This window comes from Globicephala melas, chromosome 12 (genome assembly GCF_963455315.2).
Source record: "Globicephala melas chromosome 12, mGloMel1.2, whole genome shotgun sequence".
NCBI classification, from domain to species: Eukaryota; Metazoa; Chordata; class Mammalia; order Artiodactyla; family Delphinidae; genus Globicephala; species Globicephala melas.
The window spans coordinates 50,328,910-50,351,934 of NC_083325.1; the positions used below are offsets into that span (position 1 = coordinate 50,328,910).

General features: G+C 42.2%; 1 protein-coding gene across 2 annotated transcripts in view; it reads left to right on the plus strand.

The window, feature by feature from the left end:
* The window catches only part of FSHR (follicle stimulating hormone receptor), a 163,506-nt gene that overhangs the window by 133,062 nt on the left and 7,419 nt on the right, over positions 1 to 23,025 (plus strand). The window contains exons 5-8 of one of the 2 annotated variants that reach the window (XM_030857716.2): positions 5,733 to 5,804; positions 6,975 to 7,052; positions 12,625 to 12,693; positions 12,805 to 12,879. In XM_030857716.2, coding sequence (XP_030713576.1) covers positions 5,733 to 5,804; positions 6,975 to 7,052; positions 12,625 to 12,693; positions 12,805 to 12,879 — 294 coding nt within the window. The remainder of the gene's footprint in view (positions 1 to 5,732; positions 5,805 to 6,974; positions 7,053 to 12,624; positions 12,694 to 12,804; positions 12,880 to 23,025) is intronic. The other variant, XM_030857717.2, reaches the window with a different exon arrangement.

Here is a 23,025-nt window from a genome sequence, read left to right on the forward strand (position 1 = left end):
TGTAAGTGATGCCCAGTAGGAACTTGCTGGGTACCCACAAGTGTGCACGTCAGAGTGGACTTAACACCATGGGGATACCTTCCGCCAACAGGAAATACTAGTCTGTGGATAAATGCCTCCCCTTTTCCCCCATTCAGAGCAATAGTTCTGATACCCATTTTGAAAATCTCCTAAGTCAAGTCCTTGGCATTAAAGACCAGTCACTAGTAGTGGTCGACAACTCAGTACAGTACAATAACTCATTCTTGTACTGATTCCCTTTCTTCCATCTCTGTTTCATTCCACCTGTCCCAAACTCTCTGAACACATATTATCAAATATACTAAATGCAAGCCAGCTTTTATCTCAGGCTCTGCTTCCTGGGGAACCCAGGCCAAGACACACAGGCCTTGGAAATGATCCAATATAGCTCTGGAAATCTCAGCTGTAGAAATATGTGGACTTTTGCTTGAGAGTGATGGTATCAGTGGACTCATCTGTAACCAACCTTCAACTTCTTCCCAGGAGAGGGTCTGATGAGCCCAGCTTAGGTCACATACATACTCTGAGGTCAAAGGATATGGAACTCATGCCCTAATCTCAACAGAATCACTTGGAGAAGAGGCAGTTCTTCAAAGAGTATGTGGAAATTGGAAACAGGGGATGATTTAGGAAAATTCTGTTTTCTAGTTGCAAGCTGCTTTTGGATCATGTTAATTTATCTTTTTTTAAGATAACATTAACATTAAAAACGCCAACATTCGAATTATAGGTGTCCCAGAAGAAGAAAAGAAAAAGAAAGGGACTGAGAAAATATTTGAAGAGATTATAGTTGAAAACTTCCCTAATATGGGAAAGGAAATAGTTAATCAAGTCCAGGAAGCACAGAGAGTCCCATACAGGATAAATCCAAGGAGAAACACGACAAGACACATATTAATCAAACTATCAAAAATTAAATACAAAGAAAACATATTAAAAGCAGCAAGGGAAAAACAACAAATAACACACAAGGGAATCCCCATAAGAACAACAGCTAATCTTTCAGCAGAAACTCAGCAAGCCAGAAAGGAGTGGCAGGACATATTTAAAGAGATGAAGGAGAAAAACCTACAACCAAGATTACTATACCCAGCAAGGATCTCTTCAGATTTGATGGAGAAATTAAAACCTGTACAGACCAGCAAAAGCTGAGACAGCTCAGGACCAACAAACCAGCTTTAAAACAAATGCTAAAGGAACTTCTCTAGGCAGGAAAAACAAGAGAAGGAAAAGACCTACAATAACAAACCCAAAACAATTAAGAAAATGGGAACAGGAACATACATATCGATAATTACCTTAAATGTAAATGGATTAAATGCTCCCACCAAAAGACACAGACTCACTATATGAATACAAAAACAGGACCCATATATTTGCTGTGTACAACAGAACCACTTCAGACCTACGGACACATACAGACTGAAAGTAAGGGGATGGAAAAAGATATTCCATGCAAATGGAAATCAAAAGAAAGCTGGAGTAGCAATTCTCATATCAGACAAAATAGACTTGAAAATAAAGACTATTACAAGAGACAAAGAAGGACACTACATAATGATCAAGGGATCAATCCAAGAAGAAGATATAACAATTGTAAATATTTATGCACCCAACATAGGAGCACCTCAATACATAAGGCAAATGCTAACATCCATAAAAGGGGAAATCAACAGTAACACAATCATAGTAGGGGAATTTAACACCCCACTTTCACCAATGGACAGATCATCCAAAATGAAAATAAACAAGGAAGCACAAGCTTTAAATGATACATTAAACAAGATGGACTTAATTGATATTTATAGGACATTCCATCCAAAAACAACAGAATACACATTCTTCTCAAGTGCTCATGGAACATTCTCCAGGATAGATCATATCTTGGGTCACAAATCAACCCTTGGTAAATTTAAGAAAATTGAAATAGTATCAAGTATCTCTTCCGACCACAATGCAATGAGACTAGATATCAATTACAGGAAAAGATTTGTAAAAACTACAAACACATGGAGGCTAAACAATACATTACTTAATAACAAAGTGATCACTGAAGAAATCAAAGAGGAAATCAAAAACTACCTAGAAACAAACGACAATGGAGACACGATGACCCAAAACCTACGGGATGCAGCAAAAGCAGTTCTAAGAGGGAAGTTTATAGCGATACAATCTTACCTTAAGAAACAGGAAACACCTTAAATAAACAATCTAACCTTGCACCTAAAGCAATTAGACAAAAAAGAACAAAAAACCCCAAAGTTAGGAGAAGGAAAGAAATCATAAAGATCAGATCAGAAATAAATGAAAAAGAAATGAAGGAAACGATAGCAAAGATCAATAAAACTAAAAGCTGGTTCTTTGAGAAGATAAACAAAATTGATAAACCATTATCCAGACTCATCAAGAAAAAAATGGAGAAGACTCAAATCAATAGAATTAGAAGTGAAAAAGGAGAAGTAACAACTGACACTGCAGAAATACAAAGGATCATGAGAGATTACTACAAGCAACTCTATGCCAATAAAATGGACAACCTGGAAGAAATGAACAAATTCTTAGAAATGCACAACTGCCAAGACTGAACCAGGAATAAATAGAAAATATGAACAGACCAATCACAAGCACTGAAATTGAAACTGTGATTAAAAATCTTCCAACAAACAAAAGCTCAGGACCAGAGGGCTTCACAGGTGAATTCTATCAAACATTTAGAGAAGAGCTAACACCTATCCTTCTCAAACTCTTCCAAAATATAGCAGAGGGAGAAACACTCCCAAACTCATTCTACAAGGCCACCAACATTCTGATACCAAAACCAGACAAAGATGTCACAAAGAAAGAAAACTACAGGACAATATCACTGATGAACATAGATGCAAAAATCCTCAACAAAATACTAGCAAACAGAATCCAACAGCACAGTAAAAGGATCATATACCATGATCAAGTGGGGTTTATTCCAGGAATGCAAGGATGCTTCAATATATGCAAATCAATCGATGTGATACACCATATTAACAAACCAAAAGAGAAAAACCATATGATCATCTCAATAGATGCAGAGAAAGCTTTCGACAAAATTCAACACCCGTTTATGATAAAAACCCTCCAGAAAGTAGGCATAGAGGGAACTTTCCTCAACATAATAAAGGCCATATATGACAAACCCACAGCCAACATCGTCCTCAATGGGGAAAAACTGAAACCATTTCCACTAAGATCAGGAACAAGACAAGGTTGCCCACTCTCACCACTCCTATTCAACATAGTTTTGGAAGTTTTAGCCACAGCAATCAGAGAAGAAAAAGAAATAAAAGGAATCCTAATCAGAAAAGAAGAAGTAAAGCTGTCACTGTTTGCAGATGACATGACACTATACATAGAGAATCCTAAAGATGCTACCAGAAAACTACTAGATCTAATCAATGAATTTGGTAAAGTAGCAGGATACAAAATTAATGCACAGAAATCTCTGGCATTCCTATACACTAATGATGAAAAATCTGAAAGTGAAATTAAGAAAACACTTCCATTTACCACTGCAACAAAAAGAATAAAATATCTAGGAATAAACCTACCTAAGGAGACAAAAGACCTGCATGCAGAAAATTATAAGACACTGATGAAAGAAATTAAAGATGATACAAACAGATGGAGAGATATACCATGGTCTTGGATTGGAAGAATCAAATTGTGAAAATGACTCTACTACCCAAAGCAATCTACAGATTTAATCAAATCCCTACCAAATTACCACTGGCATTTTTCACAGAACTAGAACAAAAAATTTCACAATTTGTATGGAAACACAAAAGACCCCGAATAGCCAAAGCAATCTTGAGAACGAAAAACGGAGCTGGAGGAATCAGGCTCCCTGACTTCAGACTATACTACAAAGCTACAGTAATCAAGACAGTATGGTACTGGCACAAAAACAGAAAGATAGATCAATGGAACAGGATAGAAAGGTTAGAGATAAACCCACGCACATACAGTCACCTTATCTTTGATAAAGGAGGCAAGAATATACAGTGGAGAAAAGACAGCCCCTTCAATAAGTGGTGCTCGGAAAACTGGACAGCTACATGTAAAAGTATGAAATTAGAACACTCCCTGACATCATACACAAAAATAAGCTCAAAGTGGATTAAAGACCTAAGTGTAAGGCCAGACACTATCAAACTCTTAGAGGAAAACACAGGCAGAACACTCTATGACATAAATCACAGCAAGATCCTTTTGACCCACCTCCTGGAGAAATGGAAATAAAAACAAAAATAAACAAATGGGACGTAATGAAACTTCAAAGCTTTTGCACAGTCAAGGAAACCATAAACAAGACCAAAAGACAACCCTCAGAATGGGAGAAAATATTTGCAAATGAAGCAACTGACAAAGGATTCATCTCCAAAATTTACAAGCAGCTCATGCAGCTCAATATCAAAAAAACAAACAACCCAATCCAAAAATGGGCAGAAGACCTAAACAGACATTTCTCCAAAGAAGATATACAGACTGCCAACAAACACATGAAAGAATGTTCAACATCATTAATCATTAGAGAAATGCAAATCAAAACTACAATGAGATATCATCTCACACCAGTCAGAATGGCCATCATCAAAAAATCTAGAAACAATAAATGCTGGAGAGCGTGCGGAGAAACGGGAACACTCTTGCACTGCTGGTGGGAATGTGAATTGGTTCAGCCACTATGGAGAACAGTATGGAGGTTCCTTAAAAAACTACAAATAGAACTACCATATGACCCAGCAATCCCACTACTGGGCATATACCCTGAGAAAACCATAATTCAAAAGGAGTCATGTACCAAAATGTTCATTGCAGCTCTATTTACAATAGCCAGGACATGGAAGCAACCTAAGTGTCCATCAACAGAGAAATGGATAAAGAAGATGTGGCACATGTACAATGGAATATTACTCAGCCATAAAAAGAAACGAAATGGAGTTATTTGTAGTGAGGTGGATGGACCTCGAGTCTGTCGTACAGAGTAAAGTAAGTCAGAAAGGAAAACAAATACCGTATGCTAACACATATATATGAAATCTAAGGGAAAAAAAAAAGGTCATGAAGAACCTAGGGGCAAGACTGGAATAAACACAGAGACCTACTAGAGAATAGACTTGAGGATATGGGGAGGGGGAAGGGTAAGCTGTGACAAAGTGAGAGAGTGGCATGGACATATATACACTACCAAACGTAAAATAGATAGCTAGTGGGAAGCAGCCGTATAGCACAGGGAGATCAGCTTTGTGACCACCTAGAGGGGTGGGACAGGGAGGGTGGGAGGGAGGGAGACACAAGAGGGAAGAGATATGGGAACATATGTATATGTATAGCTGATTCACTTTGTTATAAAGCGGAAACTAACACACCATTGTAAAGCAATTATACTCCAATAAAGATGTTAATAAAAAAAAAAAAAGGTATGCCTTGTGGTATACTAGCAGATCTTTGTGCCCGAAGTGTAAGTTTCCTTTCTCTAAGGTATCAGTAGCTTCCTATATCCTGGTTAGAGTCTTAAAATAGAAAACATTAGCATGATTCTGGTGTATTATGGGATTTTCTGGTAGGTTTTTCTGAAAGCTCAAAATTGATATTTTGAATTTGGAATGCTTAGACTCTAGCAATTGTTAAAATAACCAGCTTCGTTTTTCACTCACTCTCAGTTTGTCTCTTTCTAGGTTAATATCCAACACAGGTATTAAGCACTTGCCAGCTGTTCACAAGATTCAATCTCTCCAAAAGGTGTTACTGTAAGTTTGAAGAGTGGTTACCAACTCTTTACTCGATAGCTGTCCTGCCCAACAGCCTCTGGGCCTGTACTATGCACTGTGTAGTCTACATCCTCCAAAGATGTTGCTCTGGGTGAGCAGAGGTAGGAAGGCAAACAGCAAGTGTCCTCGGTTTTACCTTAAGAACAGCTAATCTCAGTTTGGAGAAAGTCAGCGGGCTCCTCAGTAAGACAGTTGTCAACAGAGCCAGCTTGTAGCAAATCAGGACGTCTCCCCTTTCTTCACTATTTAGTACACACCTCCCTCCTGTACCCCTTTGTCTTCCACCATCGTCTCCTCTTCCCTCCAGAATTCCCATGCTGCCCTAAGCATAAAGAAACCACCTGACAAACTCACAGTGAAGTGTTAATGACGATGTATTTTGAAAGAGCAAGAGAAAAGGCAATGTATAACAGCAAGTTTATTTTCAATAGTGAAATTGTAAGAATCTGGACAGACCCAAAAGGAAGAGGTAGGGAAGAGATGCAATGAGCTAAGGAAGGAAGGAGAGAGGGAGGGAGAGGGAAAACTAGAGAATATCTCCCATTTCTCAAATTGTTCCAAGCAATTTACTCCTTTTACATTTACATGTTAGATCAGACCCAACAGGGAAGCTTCAGAGGATGAGGGGTACAAACAGAAAACCGAGACTTTCTTCATCCTTTCAGTCAGGAGGAGAAAAACCAATGATAAAAATTTCTGTGACCCAAGGAGAACAGAGGAAGGAAACTAGCTTTGAGAAGGGGATTGAGATGGAGGAAGATGAAGGCCCAAGTAAGGTGGATGGAGAAGTTTGGTCTGGAGATGAAAGGTCAGCTTAAGTGACTTTGTCCTATTGATCAGGTACCAACTGTGGAGGCAAGGGTAACAAGTGAATCTGTTAGAACCTCAGCACAGTTGAATTAGCTAAGAAGACTTTCAGAGAGGGAAGAGGCTGCATGTCTGCAATTCCACTGTTAAGAAGAACTGATATACTAAAGGTAAATGAGATGCCATTCACTTCCCAAACATTGAGTTCATCAACCTTCAGAACAACAGCTATTCCAACATTACCTCAGCTAAAGACTACACCATGCCAGGTAGACTGCTTGTGGGGAGGTGACATGGAGTGGAGCTGACATAAATACCTAATTTGTCTGTACTTTCTTCTAGAGACATTCAAGATAATATAAACATCCACACAGTTGAAAGAAATTCTTTCGTGGGGCTAAGTTTTGAAAGTATGATTCTGTAAGTAAAGGAAAAAACTCCAATGGAGGAACATTTGGTTTTTCCTGTAATGATTTCTTTCTCATAATGGTATGCTCCTTTTATTGTTTGAGTAACTTTGGCATTTCACCTTTCCAGTTTCTCTCTGGTTCTGTGTTTTTCTCTCATTTCCCATCTTTACATTTCCAAATCACAACATGGAGACATGTTAATAATGTATGATTCTGTGGTGCAATTCACGTATTTAAAATTGCTCTTTGAATGATGGTCTCCTGTGATGCAACATCTGTTCTGAGGGCCAGAACAACTCACGCATCAATAAAGCTAGTTACTGCCTGGCAAGGCTTCTGTTGCCCAAAGAAAAAGACCAAGGAGGAGTCTGAATCAAGAAGACACGGATATTCCCTCATAACCATGCCAAGCAGCTTCTGTTCAGCCCCACGCTGAGCATATAAGATGACTTCTCATTTTCTTGAAACAATCACGTTTTTTAATGAGCTTGAGTTAATCTCTCTGACTTTTGGGAAAGTTTTTAAGTGCACTCTGCATTATTAACGGACTACCTTCTAATTGTTTGTGCCAGTAGCCTGCGTGGCAGTTTACACACTTCCCGAGATGGCCAAGAAATAGGGCACTAGGGGTTACCCAAGTGTTTGTGGGATCCATGGAAGTTAGATGCATAGAATGACATTTGGGGAACTGGTAATTGCAATTACATCTGTAAGAAAAGTATTTTCTCTTTACATTTCACAAATGTTGTGTTTTTTTTAAAAATATACATGTGTTTCAATATGCTGATATGTACAAAAGGTAAGTTCTAGTCCAGAAAGAATTTTAGTCTTTCTCAAAGCAATAATATGATTTAGAGACCCATCTATATAAAAAAAACAAAAAAAAGGAGCAAGGTGGTGGGAGGGGCCAGAGAGAAACTGTAGGCAGAGATGAGAACATACTGAAGAATAAAGCTAAGCACAGTATTTGATGTAAATTTATTACAGAGAACAACAGAAAAGGTTTGAAAGAGATTAGCAGAGAAATAGGATGTATGAAGGAAAAAATAAAATCAAAGGCCTGTACTCAGAGTACATAGTAATGGGACAAAATTGTAGGTAATACCTAATCCTTTCACTTAATATGCTCATGATATTTGGAATCTCTGTGTGTGTGTGTGTGTTGGAAAGAGTTGATGGGGTGTGAGAAGTATGAGAGAAAGGGAAAGCAAAGGAAAAAAGCAGCATGAAATCTGTGCAAAATAACAGCAATTGTTCTAAGCATAAAGAAGGTATAATGCGATTTGACGCGAGGCTTGAAGGAACAGTTAAATGAGGGAAGGAAGGTGGCTGAGAAAGGATGTTGGGTCGAAGATGGTCCTTAAAAGACGAGTGGGATTTAGCCACAGCATTGGCAAAGGACGAGCAGAGGAAACAGAATCTTCAAGGCCAAGGAGGTTAAAAAAAAAAAAAAAAAAAAAAAGCTAAAAAGGAACTTTTGGAAAATAGTGAGTACCTGAGTAATACTGGCCTGGTGTGCTACAGCAAAAGGACTCCTTGGCTACATAATGGAGGGAGGAGATTAGTGATAAATGTAATCAGTTGTACCTGGACGCTTGTGCTTCTTTAAATGTTGCTCTAGGGACTTCCCTGATGGTGCAGTGGTTAAGAATCCACCTGCCAATGCAGGGGACATGGGTTCAAGCCCTGGTCCGGGAAGATCCCACATGCCGCGGAGCAACTAAGCCCGCGCACCACAACTACTGAGCCTGTGCTCTAGAGCCCGCAAGCCACAACTACTGAGCTCACACGCCACAACTACTGAAGCCTGCATGCCTAGAGCCCGTGCTCCGCTACAAGAGAAGCCACCGCAATGAGAAGCCCACACACCGCAACGAAGAGTAGCCCCCACTCGCCGCAACTAGAGAAAAGCCCCCACACAGTAACGAAGACCCAACGCAGCCATAAATAAATAAATAAATAAATTTATATTAAAAAAAGAAAGTTGCTCTAAACATATGTGTCATTTTTAAATATAGTGATTCAAAATTAGTTCATGTGGCAAGTTTATTAATACAGTTTTTTTTTCGGCTGTGGCACGTGGCTTGTGAGATCTTAGTTCCCTGAGCTGGGATTGAACCCAGGCCACAGCAGTGAAAGCACAGAGTCCTAACACTAGACCACCAGGGAACTCCCAGAGTATTTTTATAGAAAATATATAAGTGGTAACCTGAAATTAATACAATGTTAGATGTCCATTATCTCAATTTTTTAAAAAAGTCCGTTTGTATTAATAATGTTCTCACAGTTTTGCATACTGACACACATCCTTTTTGTCCAGAACATAAGACAGAAGGCAACCTGTCCTGATCTACCTAGTCTTAACTTTTCCCAAGTGGAGGAAAAGAATTTCAGGAAATAAGAACTTTGGAGAGTGTCCTGCAAGCCCAAAACTACAAAAGAAGCATAGAGATCATAGCCACTCTTCACTGATTCCTGTCCACGGATACTGTGTGGTTCCCCAGAGCTGAGAGCACACTCTCCGAGCGAGGACAGCTTTCTTAAGAGTCAGCATTTCTCAGACATGTCTCTAAAGGATAAATTCACATTTGTGAGAAATGCGTCTTTTTTTTTCTTTTTTTTTTTTTAACCTCAGATGGCCCTTAATCCATAGATAATAGATAACAGAATCAGAAGATCCACACTCACCACAATATAAGTCTCCAGTTGTGCTTAGTCCAGGTGCTATGTCTGGATACAGGGGCACTTTCTCCTCCTAGGGACATCCAAGGGTACTCAGGAAAAAAAAAAAAAAAAAAGCCTGGGGCTTCCCTGGTGGCGCAGTGGTTGAGAGTTCGCCTGCCGATGCAGGCGACACGGGTTCGTGCCCCGGTCCGGGAGGATCCCACATTCTGCAGAGCGGCTGGGCCCGTAAGCCATGGCTGCTGAGCCTGCGCATCCTGAGCCTGTGCTCCGCAACGGGAGAGGCCACAGCAGTGAGAGGCCCGCGTACCGCAAAAAAAAAAAAAAAAAAAAAAAAGCCTGGCAAAATGGCTCTGATGACCGGAAAAGCTTTCTATACATTGGCATCTTTCAAAATCGTGAAGCCCTGTTCTATATATATAAATATATACTGTTTTCAAAACAGCCCAACAATGAAGGATTATCACACTTGGCTAGCAGCCACCCCTACTCTGCCCTGCAACCAGAAATTCTGAACAGGGAAATACCTAGCTATGGCCGACCAGCAGAATGGGCTAATTCAGAAGAGATGAAATGAGGTTACATGTGTGCCATCTCCCAGCACAGCCCGGCCACAGGAACTGCTCACTTCCTGTGCGTTTCCTCCCTTCCTCAGCTGGCTTCCATCTCACTTGCCTGCCCCTCAAGGAGATTTCATGGACCAGGTCCCCCAGCACCTTCATTCTTTAGGATGAGGGCAGACTGCTTCTGGAGCCTCCTGAGCCTGCACTGAGTGAACACACCAGGGAAGGGACAAAACAAAACGACTAAGGAAAGCATGACTCAGTTACTCCTTAGCTGACGCTCTGCCCTGTTTGTCGTCACCATCATCATGAGGTTGGTTTTAAAACCAGCACTACCTCTCTTAAGAAACTAGGCATATAGGTGATAAATATCACCTTCTCTGGTAGTAGTTTGAGAGTCTTACAGCCCAAACCCAGGGCAAGAATTCTGTACACAGAATGTTTTTTGTGTGCTGATCTGTTGATATCAAAAAATGCCACCCGCTCCCCATGTGATGGCATCTATTAAGAAAATCCATAAAGACAAAGGGCTACTTTAAATACAATAATTCTTTTAAATTAGTCTGCATTTTATTTAATCATAGCAACATCTATTTGCATGACATATACATGCAGAAAATGTTAATTATCTAGTCTATAGAAAAAAAGTTAGGTAGAGCTCATATGGATTTGCACACTGCTTTTGTTGGGTTAAGGGTCAGCCAACTACACCCAATGGGGCATATCTGGTCCCTGATCTAGGACTAGCTTTTATAAGTGAAGATTTTGATGGTAGGGAACACAAACACTAAACCTAAATGAAGCAAAATGTTACCCCCAACAAAAGAAAACAATTCATTCTTTTCAATAGTAGACCTATACTACAAAAAAAAATTGTGCTCAATTATTACTATTATACTTTAAGTTTGGTCAATAAAAATTTCATGGCAATTGTTTTATAAGTACCTATATAAAGTACCTATGTAACAATAATATTCTCATTTTGCTTCTTAACCCCACAAAACCTAAAATTTATTATTGGGCCTCCTATAGAAAAAGTTTGCTGACCCCTTTGTTTGATCCAAAACCCCCAGGATCCACCTCCCACAGGTTAGCGGCAGCTGCTCCAGCGACTGTCACCCCCCCAGGAATACGCTGACAAATCAGTCCGAAGGCTGGATGTGCTGGGGACACTTGGGTAGGCGTGGGGCAGGCAGGACTTGGGATGCACAGACACTTCTTGGCCATCGGAAGCCACCAATTGTTTGCTAATGTTTTGAAAGACTTGCATTACTCCTGTGTGGATTTTCAGCTAACTGGCTTTCTGGAGGAAGAAAAACACATGCAGTTGTCCTCCTGTGATTTTAAGCGTGTTGAGCTATACCCACTGCAGCACCGGAAACCATCGATGTCCTGAACACACGGAAACTTCTCTGGGTCAGCTTTTGGAACAGTGTTATTTGCTCACCTACTGAGCCTGACAAGGGAAAGGACCTGACAGCAAATCAAGAGCAACGGATCAGAGGCTCTTCAGGCTAAGCTCTCCCGACCTTGGATTTCTGCTTTTGTTTTCAGATCCATCTAGGGGCACCCCAATGCAGAGCTGTCAGCCCGAGGTGTCCTTGGGCTCCCCTGTCCAGGCAGACCTGCTCACTGACCTTCTTGGCACAATCAGGATGACTGTTCCACATCCAGCCCCCCTCCCCCAGAGCCTCCCCCCCGCGCCCACTCACACAACCTCACCCCGCCACGACCCACAGTCTCTATCACTGATTTCTCTTCCTTTCTGGCTTAACCCAGAGCCACCTCCACAAACCACCAATAACCAAGTCCCTGCAGGTCACGGGAGATGTGCAGGTTGTCTGACAGCTTAATTAGATCACTTTTTGATGACAGCCAGGCCTGCTGCTGTGAATGAGCCTGAGTGAGAGGCTTAAGGCCATACAGAAAGGTGACAACTCCGTCTTATACACACTTGTTCGATAACTGTATGATTTCTGTCCTTCAGGACTCGACAGATCTTTGTTTGCTCTCTCCATGGCATTGTCTCTGCACACAACTGATGTGTGCAAAGACCTTCTGGGATCCAGGCTGCTACGCCTAAGTGTGCCTTCTCAAAATTAAATTTCTTTTATTTCTCTGAATAATACATGCACATAATGCAAACTTCCAATGTCACAAAAGGTTATACAGGGATAAATCAGTCTCCCTTCCACCCCAACCCCAAGCTTTAAGGGCGGTATTTTATTTATGCCACTGACTTGTGCTGTCTGACCCTGCCCCAGTGCTTCCAATTATGAAACCCGTGTATTGTTTGCATCCGACAGTATTGGTTTTTTAATGGGTCTTCTATTTCAGATGGCTGAGTAAGAATGGGATTCAAGAAATACACAACTGTGCATTCAACGGAACCCAACTAGATGAGCTGTAAGTAGCCCTGACTATTCTTCCAGGTCATTTAGAGGGAAATGGCTCTTACAACAGTAATGTTTACATGGCTTTGTGTTTCCCTTCTTCTTTCCTCAACTCCATCCCCAGGAATCTAAGTGATAACAATAATTTGGAAGAATTGCCTAATGATGTTTTCCAAGGAGCCTCTGGACCAGTCATTCTGTGAGTAGCTTCCCCCACTTCCGTGTGCAAGAGATCAGCATCTTACGTTTTAGAAGTCAACTTTCTCCAATTCGGGGAAGCTTATGACGCAGGGCTGGCAATTAAGATCAAATTTTATTTGTGTCATCTGCAAAGATTTATCGGACAATTTAGGGCTGATCCACATTCTAAATTTCAGTAAAGTAGCAAGAGTAACAACAACAACTAACATTTAATGAGCACTTACCAAGTCCCAGCCAGTGTTTTAAAAACTTAAGATGAATTTTCTAATTTAATCCTTACAATAACCTCTGTGGTAGGAGCTATTAGTCCCATTTTAGAGAAGAAAAAACGGGCTTCCCTGGAGGGGTCAATTCATCCGAGGTCACAGAAATTTTAGAGTACAGATTCCACACCAAACTGGTCTAACTCATAGTACACTCTTAACCACTCTGCTATACATCTCTTCCCTGAAAGGGAAAGCACAGTTCTCCTTCCTCACTCTCAATGTCCAGGAGTTTCTCTCAAACCAGTGAGATATACACACACATTTATGTCTGGATCCTCTCTGTCTCGATTCCAGATCTCTTGGGATGTATCCAGTGCCTCTCAGCCCTGCATCAGCACCTCTCCTCCTATTATTGCTTCCTCATGTCCATTTCTCCCCCCAAGAGTGACTTTCCCCTATTCTCTTCTCATCAGTCCCTGCCCTTCCACAAGGGTCACCCACCTCTTCCCTGACAATCTCAGCCAACAGTGAATGCCTCCTCCTGTGATTCACACAGTCTTCACGGCTGCAGGGGCCCAAATCCGCAAGAGCTTTTTAAAAATGTGTTTTCCTAGGCTCCAAGCAAGACCCACTACATCTATTGACAAAGGTACTGTAGGAATAAGAAAGGAATCTGGAAGGAAGGAGTCAGATCCAAGAAGAAATAGTGAGCAAAGAAATAGATAAACATGTGACTCGATGTAAAGGTTTGCTAGATGATCCTCCTATAGCCTGCCTAAGGCCAGCTGGGGCATTTGGGAGCCACTAGCCAGCACCTCTTACTTGGCAGTCAGTATATATATTATCTACCTATCTACGTACCATCTATCAACATCACTTCATTTTCACCAAAGAGCTTATCCAGTTGACCCTTGAACAACACAGGTTTGAACTGAGTCCACTTACTCGTGGATTTTTTTCAATAAATATATACTGTCTGTGGTTGGTTGAATCCTCGATGTGGAATCCTGGATAAGGAGGACAGGGCTATGGAACTTGGGCATCCGTGGATTCTGGTATCTGCGGTGGGTCCTGGAACCAATCCCCAACAGACACCAAGGGGCGACTGTATTCTCCTTCAGGCTGGAACCCAGGCATCTCTGGAATGAGACCCTGTATGGTAGAGCAGAAACTCCATAAATGGTCATTACTGATGATAAAGGATATGTGTGACCTTATATGGGACTCTGTCTCTTTGAAGAAGCCCAAAGATTATTCCAGAATGCCTGGTTTCAGACAGGCAATACGTACAAACGAAGGGAGCATCCACGTGATTAAAGCACAGACGCCAGAGCAGACTACCTAGGTTTAAAGCCGGTTCTTTCACCTCTCTAAACCTCGGTTTCCTCACCTAAAAAGGGCAGAAGCAAACAAACAAAAAAATGGCAGAAACAATAATACCCATTTCCTAATACTGTTTGAAGCTTAATAATATTATATATGTGTGTGTGTGTATATATATTTATATTTTTATATTCACTCACTGATTCACGCAGACAGATCTTACGCACCAGCCGTGTGCTATGCACTGTATATAGTGCAAGGAACAAAAGTTTTTCCTCACAGAAAGCTTGCATTCCTATAAGGGGGAGTCAGACAATAGAACTAAATATGCAACTTAATAATATCAGGTCACGACGTGCCCTATGAGGCACCAAGCAGGACACGGGTGTAACAAACGGGAAGCGCCGGGCATAGAGTCCCTGCATTCCAATGTACAGAGTCTTAAGAACTTGTAACGCTTAGTCCATGCTTCTTATTCTTAGAGTACCTGGGAGACAGACAGACTTAGAGAAAGTGCTTTTGAGGCCTTTGACCAGCAGAATAGCAGTGTGTCAATTTCACTTAGCTAACAGTCCTGAGGGTTTTGAATGTGCCTAAACAGCCCCCTCTATCTGTTACGTAAGAACATACCTGTGATGGGGTAGGTTTTCATATGTGACCTGTACCAGGTACACTATAAAATCACAGCACCTTAACCACTGTCTGCTACTGAGAACACTCAAGTTGGACAGGATCCCCAACTAGCTCATTACCCAGCTGAGGAAAGCAGAGACAGAAATGCGAAGTGACCTGCTAGCGATCACACCGCCACCGTTAAGTGGCAGAGCTTAAACCAGTAACTAGGTGTCTTGCCTTACACCCCATGTAGTCCCAACATACCATGTCACCAAAAGTACATAAACATGTCCAATCAAACGTCTAAAAGGGCCCCTAAAATTAATTGTGAACTAAAATAGGGGGGAAGATAACTACAAACACCAGACCCCTGAGCCCAAGAACACCAGTAAGTGACACACACACACACACACACACACACACACACAGCATAGAAGAACGCCCCCTGCAGTTGACAAGCAGGTCCCAGGCTGAGGCACGGTGCGGTGTGTCTGATCAGTGTTCAGTGGAAAACACAAACATGAATCCACAGCCAGCCCTGCCACGAATGCCGGCAGGAAGGGATGCCGTCATCACCAGCAGTTCTGCAGGGTCCTCGAGTTACAGGCCCACTTTCCACCCTTTTACCACAGAAACAGTGAATAAAATTGATAGAAAATCCAAAGGAATTACGAAGCACTTGCCATGACTTAAAAAGGTAGAGAGTGATAATACATCCCTACATCTTTTCATTTCAATGCATGACGATATACGTGCAACATCCTGGCTGAAAGCCCAGACTGTAACTGCTGGTCTCCTTCTCCTCCCCTTAGGGGCAAGAGGGTTGATCAGCTTAACAACAAGCTTCGTTTTTGGGGGCTTTCAGGTTAGTCCGCAGATGTCTTACCAGCCTCTCTGGCTGCTAACCTGGGACTCTAGGGCCTATCCCATCCCCTACTTCTGCAACCTGATGCGCCAGCCCCCGCGAAACCCTGGCCTGAGAGCTGCTTGTTTAGTGTGTGCAGAGGACCAGCCCACGCTGGTGCTGTGGGTTCATGGGTTGGAGAAGGAGTGTGTGCAGACCACTCAGCCCACAGTAGATGCGGCTCAGGTTAGGGCTGTGACCGTGGCTCGGGTCAGATTCCCCTCCCAGAAAATCAGACTGTGATGTGGATATTTGCATGCAAAAGGTTTACTGGAGAGCGCTCTTGGAGTCTGTGCGGAGTGCTTGATGGACGCAGAAGCAGGCTAACAGGGAAGCTGAACTACAATGCAGTTGCAACAGAAGCTTCTGCTGATCCTATGGGGAGCTCTGGCATTAAGATGGCCATTCAAAACTGACTGAAGGTAAGGGGCCAGGCCTTTTCATCAACAGTCATTGGGTGCAGGCTGGCCCTGAGGAAGAGCCAAGTCTCGGGTGAGTCAGGCGAGGGCAAATCCCAGAGCAGAACTCGGCTATGGGCCACCTACGCTGTGAGCGGTCCTCAGCTGCCCTCAAGCCGTGGTTCTAAACTTGACCTTGCATCAGAATCACCCGGCACGCTTGTAAAACCCTAGATGGCTGATCCCCACCCCCAGAATTTTTGATTCAGCAGGTCGAGGGGGGGCCTGAGAACCTGTACCTCTAACAACTTTGCAGGTGAAGCTGACGTTGCTGGTACAGAAAGCACACTGAGAATCACTGCCCTAGAACCAGTGCTGGGAATGGGGAAGCTTGGCCGGGTCTCCAGAGTATCTCCTCCAAGAGCTAACTGTGGGGAAATCTCCCTCCCCAACAGGCTCCGTGTTTTGTCCCCAGTAGATATATGCAAGGGATTCTGAAAGAGTTAAGGGGAAGGCACCCAAACCAAACATAACTCCTTTCCTGAAGGCAAAAATTTTAGTTGAGTGCAAAACAAACAGGGAGCCTCTGAACACCTGAGGGTGCAAGGATAAGACGTTCCACTGCAAAGAGAAATAGATGCAGAGAAAGCTAGGGGCACACAGACAAGCTCCATTGGGTTTCCGAGGAGCAGTCTAGCATCCTGACTTCCCCCTCATGAGTCTTGACCTTGACTATCAGTAGCCATCTAAGTTTTCACATGATATTCTGAACTCACTCAAGTTTTCTTTTTCTTCCTTCCTTCCTTTCTTCTTTCTTTTTTTTTTTTTTTTTTTTTTTTAGCAATCAAGCAATTGCTGTTTCCTTGGGAAACCATTTCCTGTGGGGAAAATTTAATGCACTGCCTTTGCAGGCTGGAGCCGGTACAATCATATTCTGATGGTTTATCAAATTGATATGGCTATAGCTCAGATTCATTTGATAGTTCAGATTCAAACACTGCGGTATTTGTATAAGAATGATTCTCTTCCATTACCAGTGTACGCACAATCCTATAGATAAGCAAATTGCCTTTTTATTCCGCCTGGGATCATAAAAGAGAGGTCTTCTAGCCATTTGTCAGTGTAGTATACACCAGAAATGTGCTCTCACTTATGGAAATGATTGACCTGTAACAATATCTTTGCTGGGAAAAGTAGAAATTGTTCAAATCAAATTTGTGGCACTGGCTATAACACACTTTATTAAATGGGGCACAGAGCACAGTTTAACTCTCCTGACTCAGTGTCTTATTACTGACTGCTGTTTCCTTTTCTACTTTGTATCTCAAAATCAAGAACCCTAACAATGTTGAAACAGTTCAGGATTCCTAAATCTCTTCAGCCATTGTCTTATGAGTCTCCTGTTGGTACTACGTTTCAGGATTTAAATTCTCAAAACCAGCCAGAATGTAGCATGTGCTGAAATGTTAACCAAAGTGGCACCTTAAAAAGAAAGGCTGCCGGCATGAGACCAGCCTGAAAGACAAGGATTAAAAACACCAGCCCATGATTACCCCTTCCCCTGCTGATATAAATGTCTATGGACTTTTCTTAATCCGTGGAGATACCAGAGAAACATTTTTCTGCCAGTCCAAAATATGGAAGTCTTATGATAGTTTCCATGTTTGCTCACCCCAGCAAGTATGCAGTAAGCTTGAAGTAAACACTCTACAAACACTTTTATTTCCCTATCACCCAGGAACCACTTGTGCTTTACCAAACTCTAAGTGACTCTGCATCTCTCTCCTACCAACCGCTCCCTCCTTTCAATACCCACCAGCGGACGCTCGGGATCCCAGGACACTGACAAGATGCCATAGTCCCCCAGAAGCAAAGCCACCTAGCGAAAAAGACAGCAGCTCACATATTTTGGAGCTGTGATGAGGAGGAAACCGAAATACAAGCTAAGTCCAGAACACTCAGCAGACAGAGAGGCACCGACGCTTCCCGAGCAGGCTTCCCCATCCAACACCTAGTCACTGGATTGCATGCAGGTCAACCCACACACACATTAGTCTATTTCGTCTTCAATCTGTGTCTATCTCCTTGTAAACTTTGCACAAGGATGCTCTCTTCCTTGATTCCTTTGATACTCTCAGTCACATATAATTGCCTGCTGCAGAAGCACCGTTTTGCTGAGCCCCCTTTAAATCCAGATTTCCTCAATCTGCCTTGCGTCTTTCTCCCTTTAGAATTGCTCTTCTGTAAGACTTGCTTCAACTTCTCATTTTTTTTTATGATGCTGAGGCATCTCTGCTAATCAGACAAGTATCCACTGAGTAGATTTCACGAACCCAGCTCTGGGCCAAATATTAATGCCGTGTAGAACACAAAAGTATCTTAGTAATCCCTGCTCTCAGAGCATCTGAAACCTGGCTGAGGAAACAAACAAATATACATGAAAAGCTGAATAGTATGAAACAGCAGAAGCGATAATACAAGGCACTAGAGTCTCTGTAAGTGCTAGAGGTCAGAAGACATCACAGCTGGCTGGGGTGATCTATCTAGTTCCTTTCCCAATCCTCCATCAGCGCCATTCCCCAGCCTATCTTTGAACAAAGCAACGATTTTCTGGGTGCTTACTATGTGAAAGGCACTGCTGAGAATGCAAGGAGCCCTCTGCCCTCCAGGAGAGAGAAGATGCAAATACAAACAGCTAGTGTATAAAGCAAAAGACGGTACGTGAGAGAGGCAGAAAGTATACAGACTATAGTGCTATTGCACTCTTAATGGCGTTCAAGGAAAAATACATCTACAGCTGTTACAAATGATGGGGATGACAGAATCTCAGAGATGTCAAGGCGAGTCTGTTTGGGTACTCTATTTCTGCATAAAAGCTATCCTTAAACTCAGTGCCTTAAAACAATCATTCCATTTTCCCCACAGTTTTATGTTTTAGAAGTTTGGGTGGCTTGTCACCCATATATCTGGTGCATCTGTGCTCCTTGGTACCTCTCTACACACACACACACACGCACGCACGCACGCACGCGCGCACACACACACACACACACACACACGGCACCTCGTCCTCCAGAACCCTCTGTGCATGGCTTAGACTTTTTCCAGCATGGCACTCTCAGGGCATCAGAGTTCTTTCACTACAGCTTAGGGCTCTATAAGACCAATTTAGAAGCTATCAGTGCTCTGAAAGGCAAGGTCCAGAACTGGTATAGCAACACTTTCATCGTACTCTACTATAAGCCAAAGACATCACAGTTCAGCCTGGATTCAAGGGAAGGGCAAACAGACCCTCTATGGAAGAGTATAAAGAATTTACAGTCATCTTTAATCGACTACAGAGTCAATGAGAGAATACCATGGCATTGCACAGAATACAAAAATCTGTTTGTTTTTGGAAATACTCAATTACTGTGATTTTTGTATATTTTAAAATCAAGGGGGAAAGGCATAACTAAGAAAAAGTAGTCTGTTTTGTATCACTTGATTTTAGAAATATGAAAAATGTTGACGGCAGGTAATAAATGATTGCCCTGGTTTAAATTATTCCTGAAGCACTTTGTTTATACCTTCACCTCATTCCTTGGAGGAAGCCTTGAACTGCTTTAGACAAAACAGGCAATCTTTGCTCCCTTCCATATTTGAGGGAAAAAAGACGACCCCATAGACCAGGCAAAACAAGAACTTTGTCACCGGGACCAGAGTATCAATAGCAGAACTGGTCAGAGGAGAAATTGCCTGAAGAGAGAAACTAGAAAGGTTATTTTAGGGCAGAGAATAAAGTTGAGAAGCTCTGGAACACTGGAAAGGCTAAGTGGAGAACAGGACAGGACAGCTGGATCTTTCAGCAGCAGAGAGCGAAGACTCCTCACAAGGACACAGGTTCATGGATCAGACACTTATCTCCAGGGACCCCAGCTCTGAAGAATTAGAATACGTAGGCAAGAACTAGAAAAGAGACCTTGGAACACCGAGAACTTTCACCTCATGGTGATGGCAATGAATGTTGTGAGCAGTAGTTAAATTCCAGATCTATGTGGAAGGTAAAGCCAAGTTATTTTGCTGAGGGTTTGCATGTGGGGTGTGAGAGAAAGAGGAGTCAAGGATGACTTCCAAGTTTCTGCAGGAACGACTGAAAAGGCTGTAAGTAGAGCAGGTTTGGGGAGATATCGGGAGCTCAATTGTTAATGTCTAAAGCTTCACCTTCTTATTCGACATCCAAGTAGAGATTATAAGGAGGTAGCTGGAATATGAGTCCGGAGTCAGGAGAGAAAAGCAGCCTCAAGATAAAAATTGGGAGGGGGGAGGGGACATCAGCATATAAATGGTGTTTAAGTCATAAGACTAGAGGAGTTCACCTACAGGCTAAGTGAAAATGGAGGAAAGAAGGCTAGGCTCTGAGCCCATGGGTCTAAAAGTTGGAGTTCAGGAAGGAACCAGCAAAGAAGAAATGTCCGAAGAGTCAGGACACAAATATAACTAGATATAAAGAATGTCACCAGGAAGATGTAAAAATTCTATATTTATATGTACCTAAAAAATTATCCTCAAAAATATGTAAAGCAAAAATTGACAACACTTGAAGTAGTAGTATACCAATCCAAAATCGTAGTCGGAGATTTTAGTGTACTTTTCTCAGGAGTGATAGAACAAGCAAGCGAAAAAATCAGCAAGCACACTGAAGTATTTGAACAACAGCATTGACGAATTTGATCTATTTGGCATCTAACAAGGAGGGGAACTCAGTAAAATTTACATGGGTTTTACATAAATGGTAATCCTTAACTCTGATAATGTAAATTTGTCTAAATATCAAGCAGGGCTTTAGCAGTCCTGAGATTATCGCTACTAGTCCTAGGCCTTAAGGGCCCAGTGAGGATGTGGGAACTGGGACGACTGGTAGCTGCTGGATCCTCAGCAGATCTGTTTGATGACAGCTGCAATCACAGAGGAGCTGCTGCCTGAGGTAAAGAAGGGATGAGAAATGCCTAAGTTCACCCTTCCACCCACCCTCCAGTCCCACCAGTGCCATTTGCTGAACCCAACTGAAAGCTGATTGACAAGGTGGTACCTGGGAAATGGAACCCTTGGAGGCCACCTCTCCTGCAATACAGAGCAGAACACAGAAAAGGCATAGAACGGATATGAGAGAAGTGAGGCAAGACCAGCACATCATGTCCAATGCTTTGTACTTCATTGGAAGTGTAATGGGGAACAATTGACTAGTTGTAAGCAGGAAGTCCCAATTAATTGGCATTTTTAAAATATCACCCAATCTACAGTGTAAAGATTGCATTAGAGAGAGAGCTAGATGGCCACGATGATTAATTTTATGTGTCAAGTTGACTGGGCCATGGGATGCCCAGATAGCTGGTAAAATATTATTTCTGAGTGTGCCTATCAGAGTGTTTTCAGAAGAGATTAGCATTGGAATCAACAGACTGAGTAAAGAAGATTCATCCCCCCCCCCCCCGTGTGGGTGGGCATCATCTAACTGGCTGAGGGCCCTAATAGAACAAAAAGGCAGAGGCAGGGCAAATGTGCTTCTTTTCTTCCTGAGCTGGAACATCCATCTTCTCCTGGCCTTGTGCGTCAGGGGTCCTGGTTCTTGGGCCTTCAGACTCTGAGACTTAAGCCAGTGGCTGTCCTGGTTCTCAGGTCTTTGTCTCTGACTGAATTATACCACAAACCTTCCTGGTTCTCCAGCTTGTAGATGGCATCTCATGAGACTTGTCGGCCTCCAAAATCACATGAGCCAAATTCCATAATAAATTTCCTCTTATATATCTCTATACATCCTAGTGGTTCTGTTTCTCTGAAGAACCTTAATACAATGGTCATGAGAAGAACAGTTATGAGACTGTTGCCCTTCTCTCTAGGCAGAGATTATGGTGACTTAGACTAAAGCTGTGGCAAAAAAAAGCGGACCGATTTGAAACAAATGTAAAAGTTAGGCTTGTGAGGAGAAGAAAACTGAGTCGGAGGGAGAGAGGGGGAGGGGTGAAGGATGACTCCCAGGCTTCTATCCCGAACGACAGGGGGAGATGAAGGAATCATTTGCTAAGGTAAGAAAAGCAAAAGGACGAACATATTTACAAGGAAGATGGTAAATTCAGTTTTGATATTTGCAAGTGATCAAAAGAGTGGGATCTGATGGACAGTGGCTTATCTGGGCTTGGAGTTCAGAAGTAGTATCTGAACTGGGATATACATTGGGAAGCCATCAGCATATACCTGGTATCTGAAACCAAGGAAGTGGGTGAGATCACCTGGGAAGATTGTGTACAGTCAGAAAGGGGCCTGAGTTTAGAGGAACTCCGATAGATAAAGGAAAAAGAAAAAATCAGAAATAAGTCAAAGTAGATGTCAGAAGAAATTGAAAAGAATGTGATGCCAAGAAAAAGACTGTCTCAGGAAGGAGGAGTGTTTTACGGGTGAAATGTAATTAAGAAATCAAGAAGGTTAGAACTAAGAGCAACTTCCAATGAAGAACTAAGGTTAGAACTTCTAATGAAGTACAAAGCGCTGGCTATGATGTACTGGTCATCATAGCTACCTTAGTGTGTATTGTTTCTCTAGGGACTGGGAAGAAACAGAGTTGGATTGGGAAATGAGGAAATGGTGACATCAAGTATGGACAACTACCATAAGAAGCTTGATTGGGAAAGGGAAGTGACAACAGGGCAGCAGCTACGAGT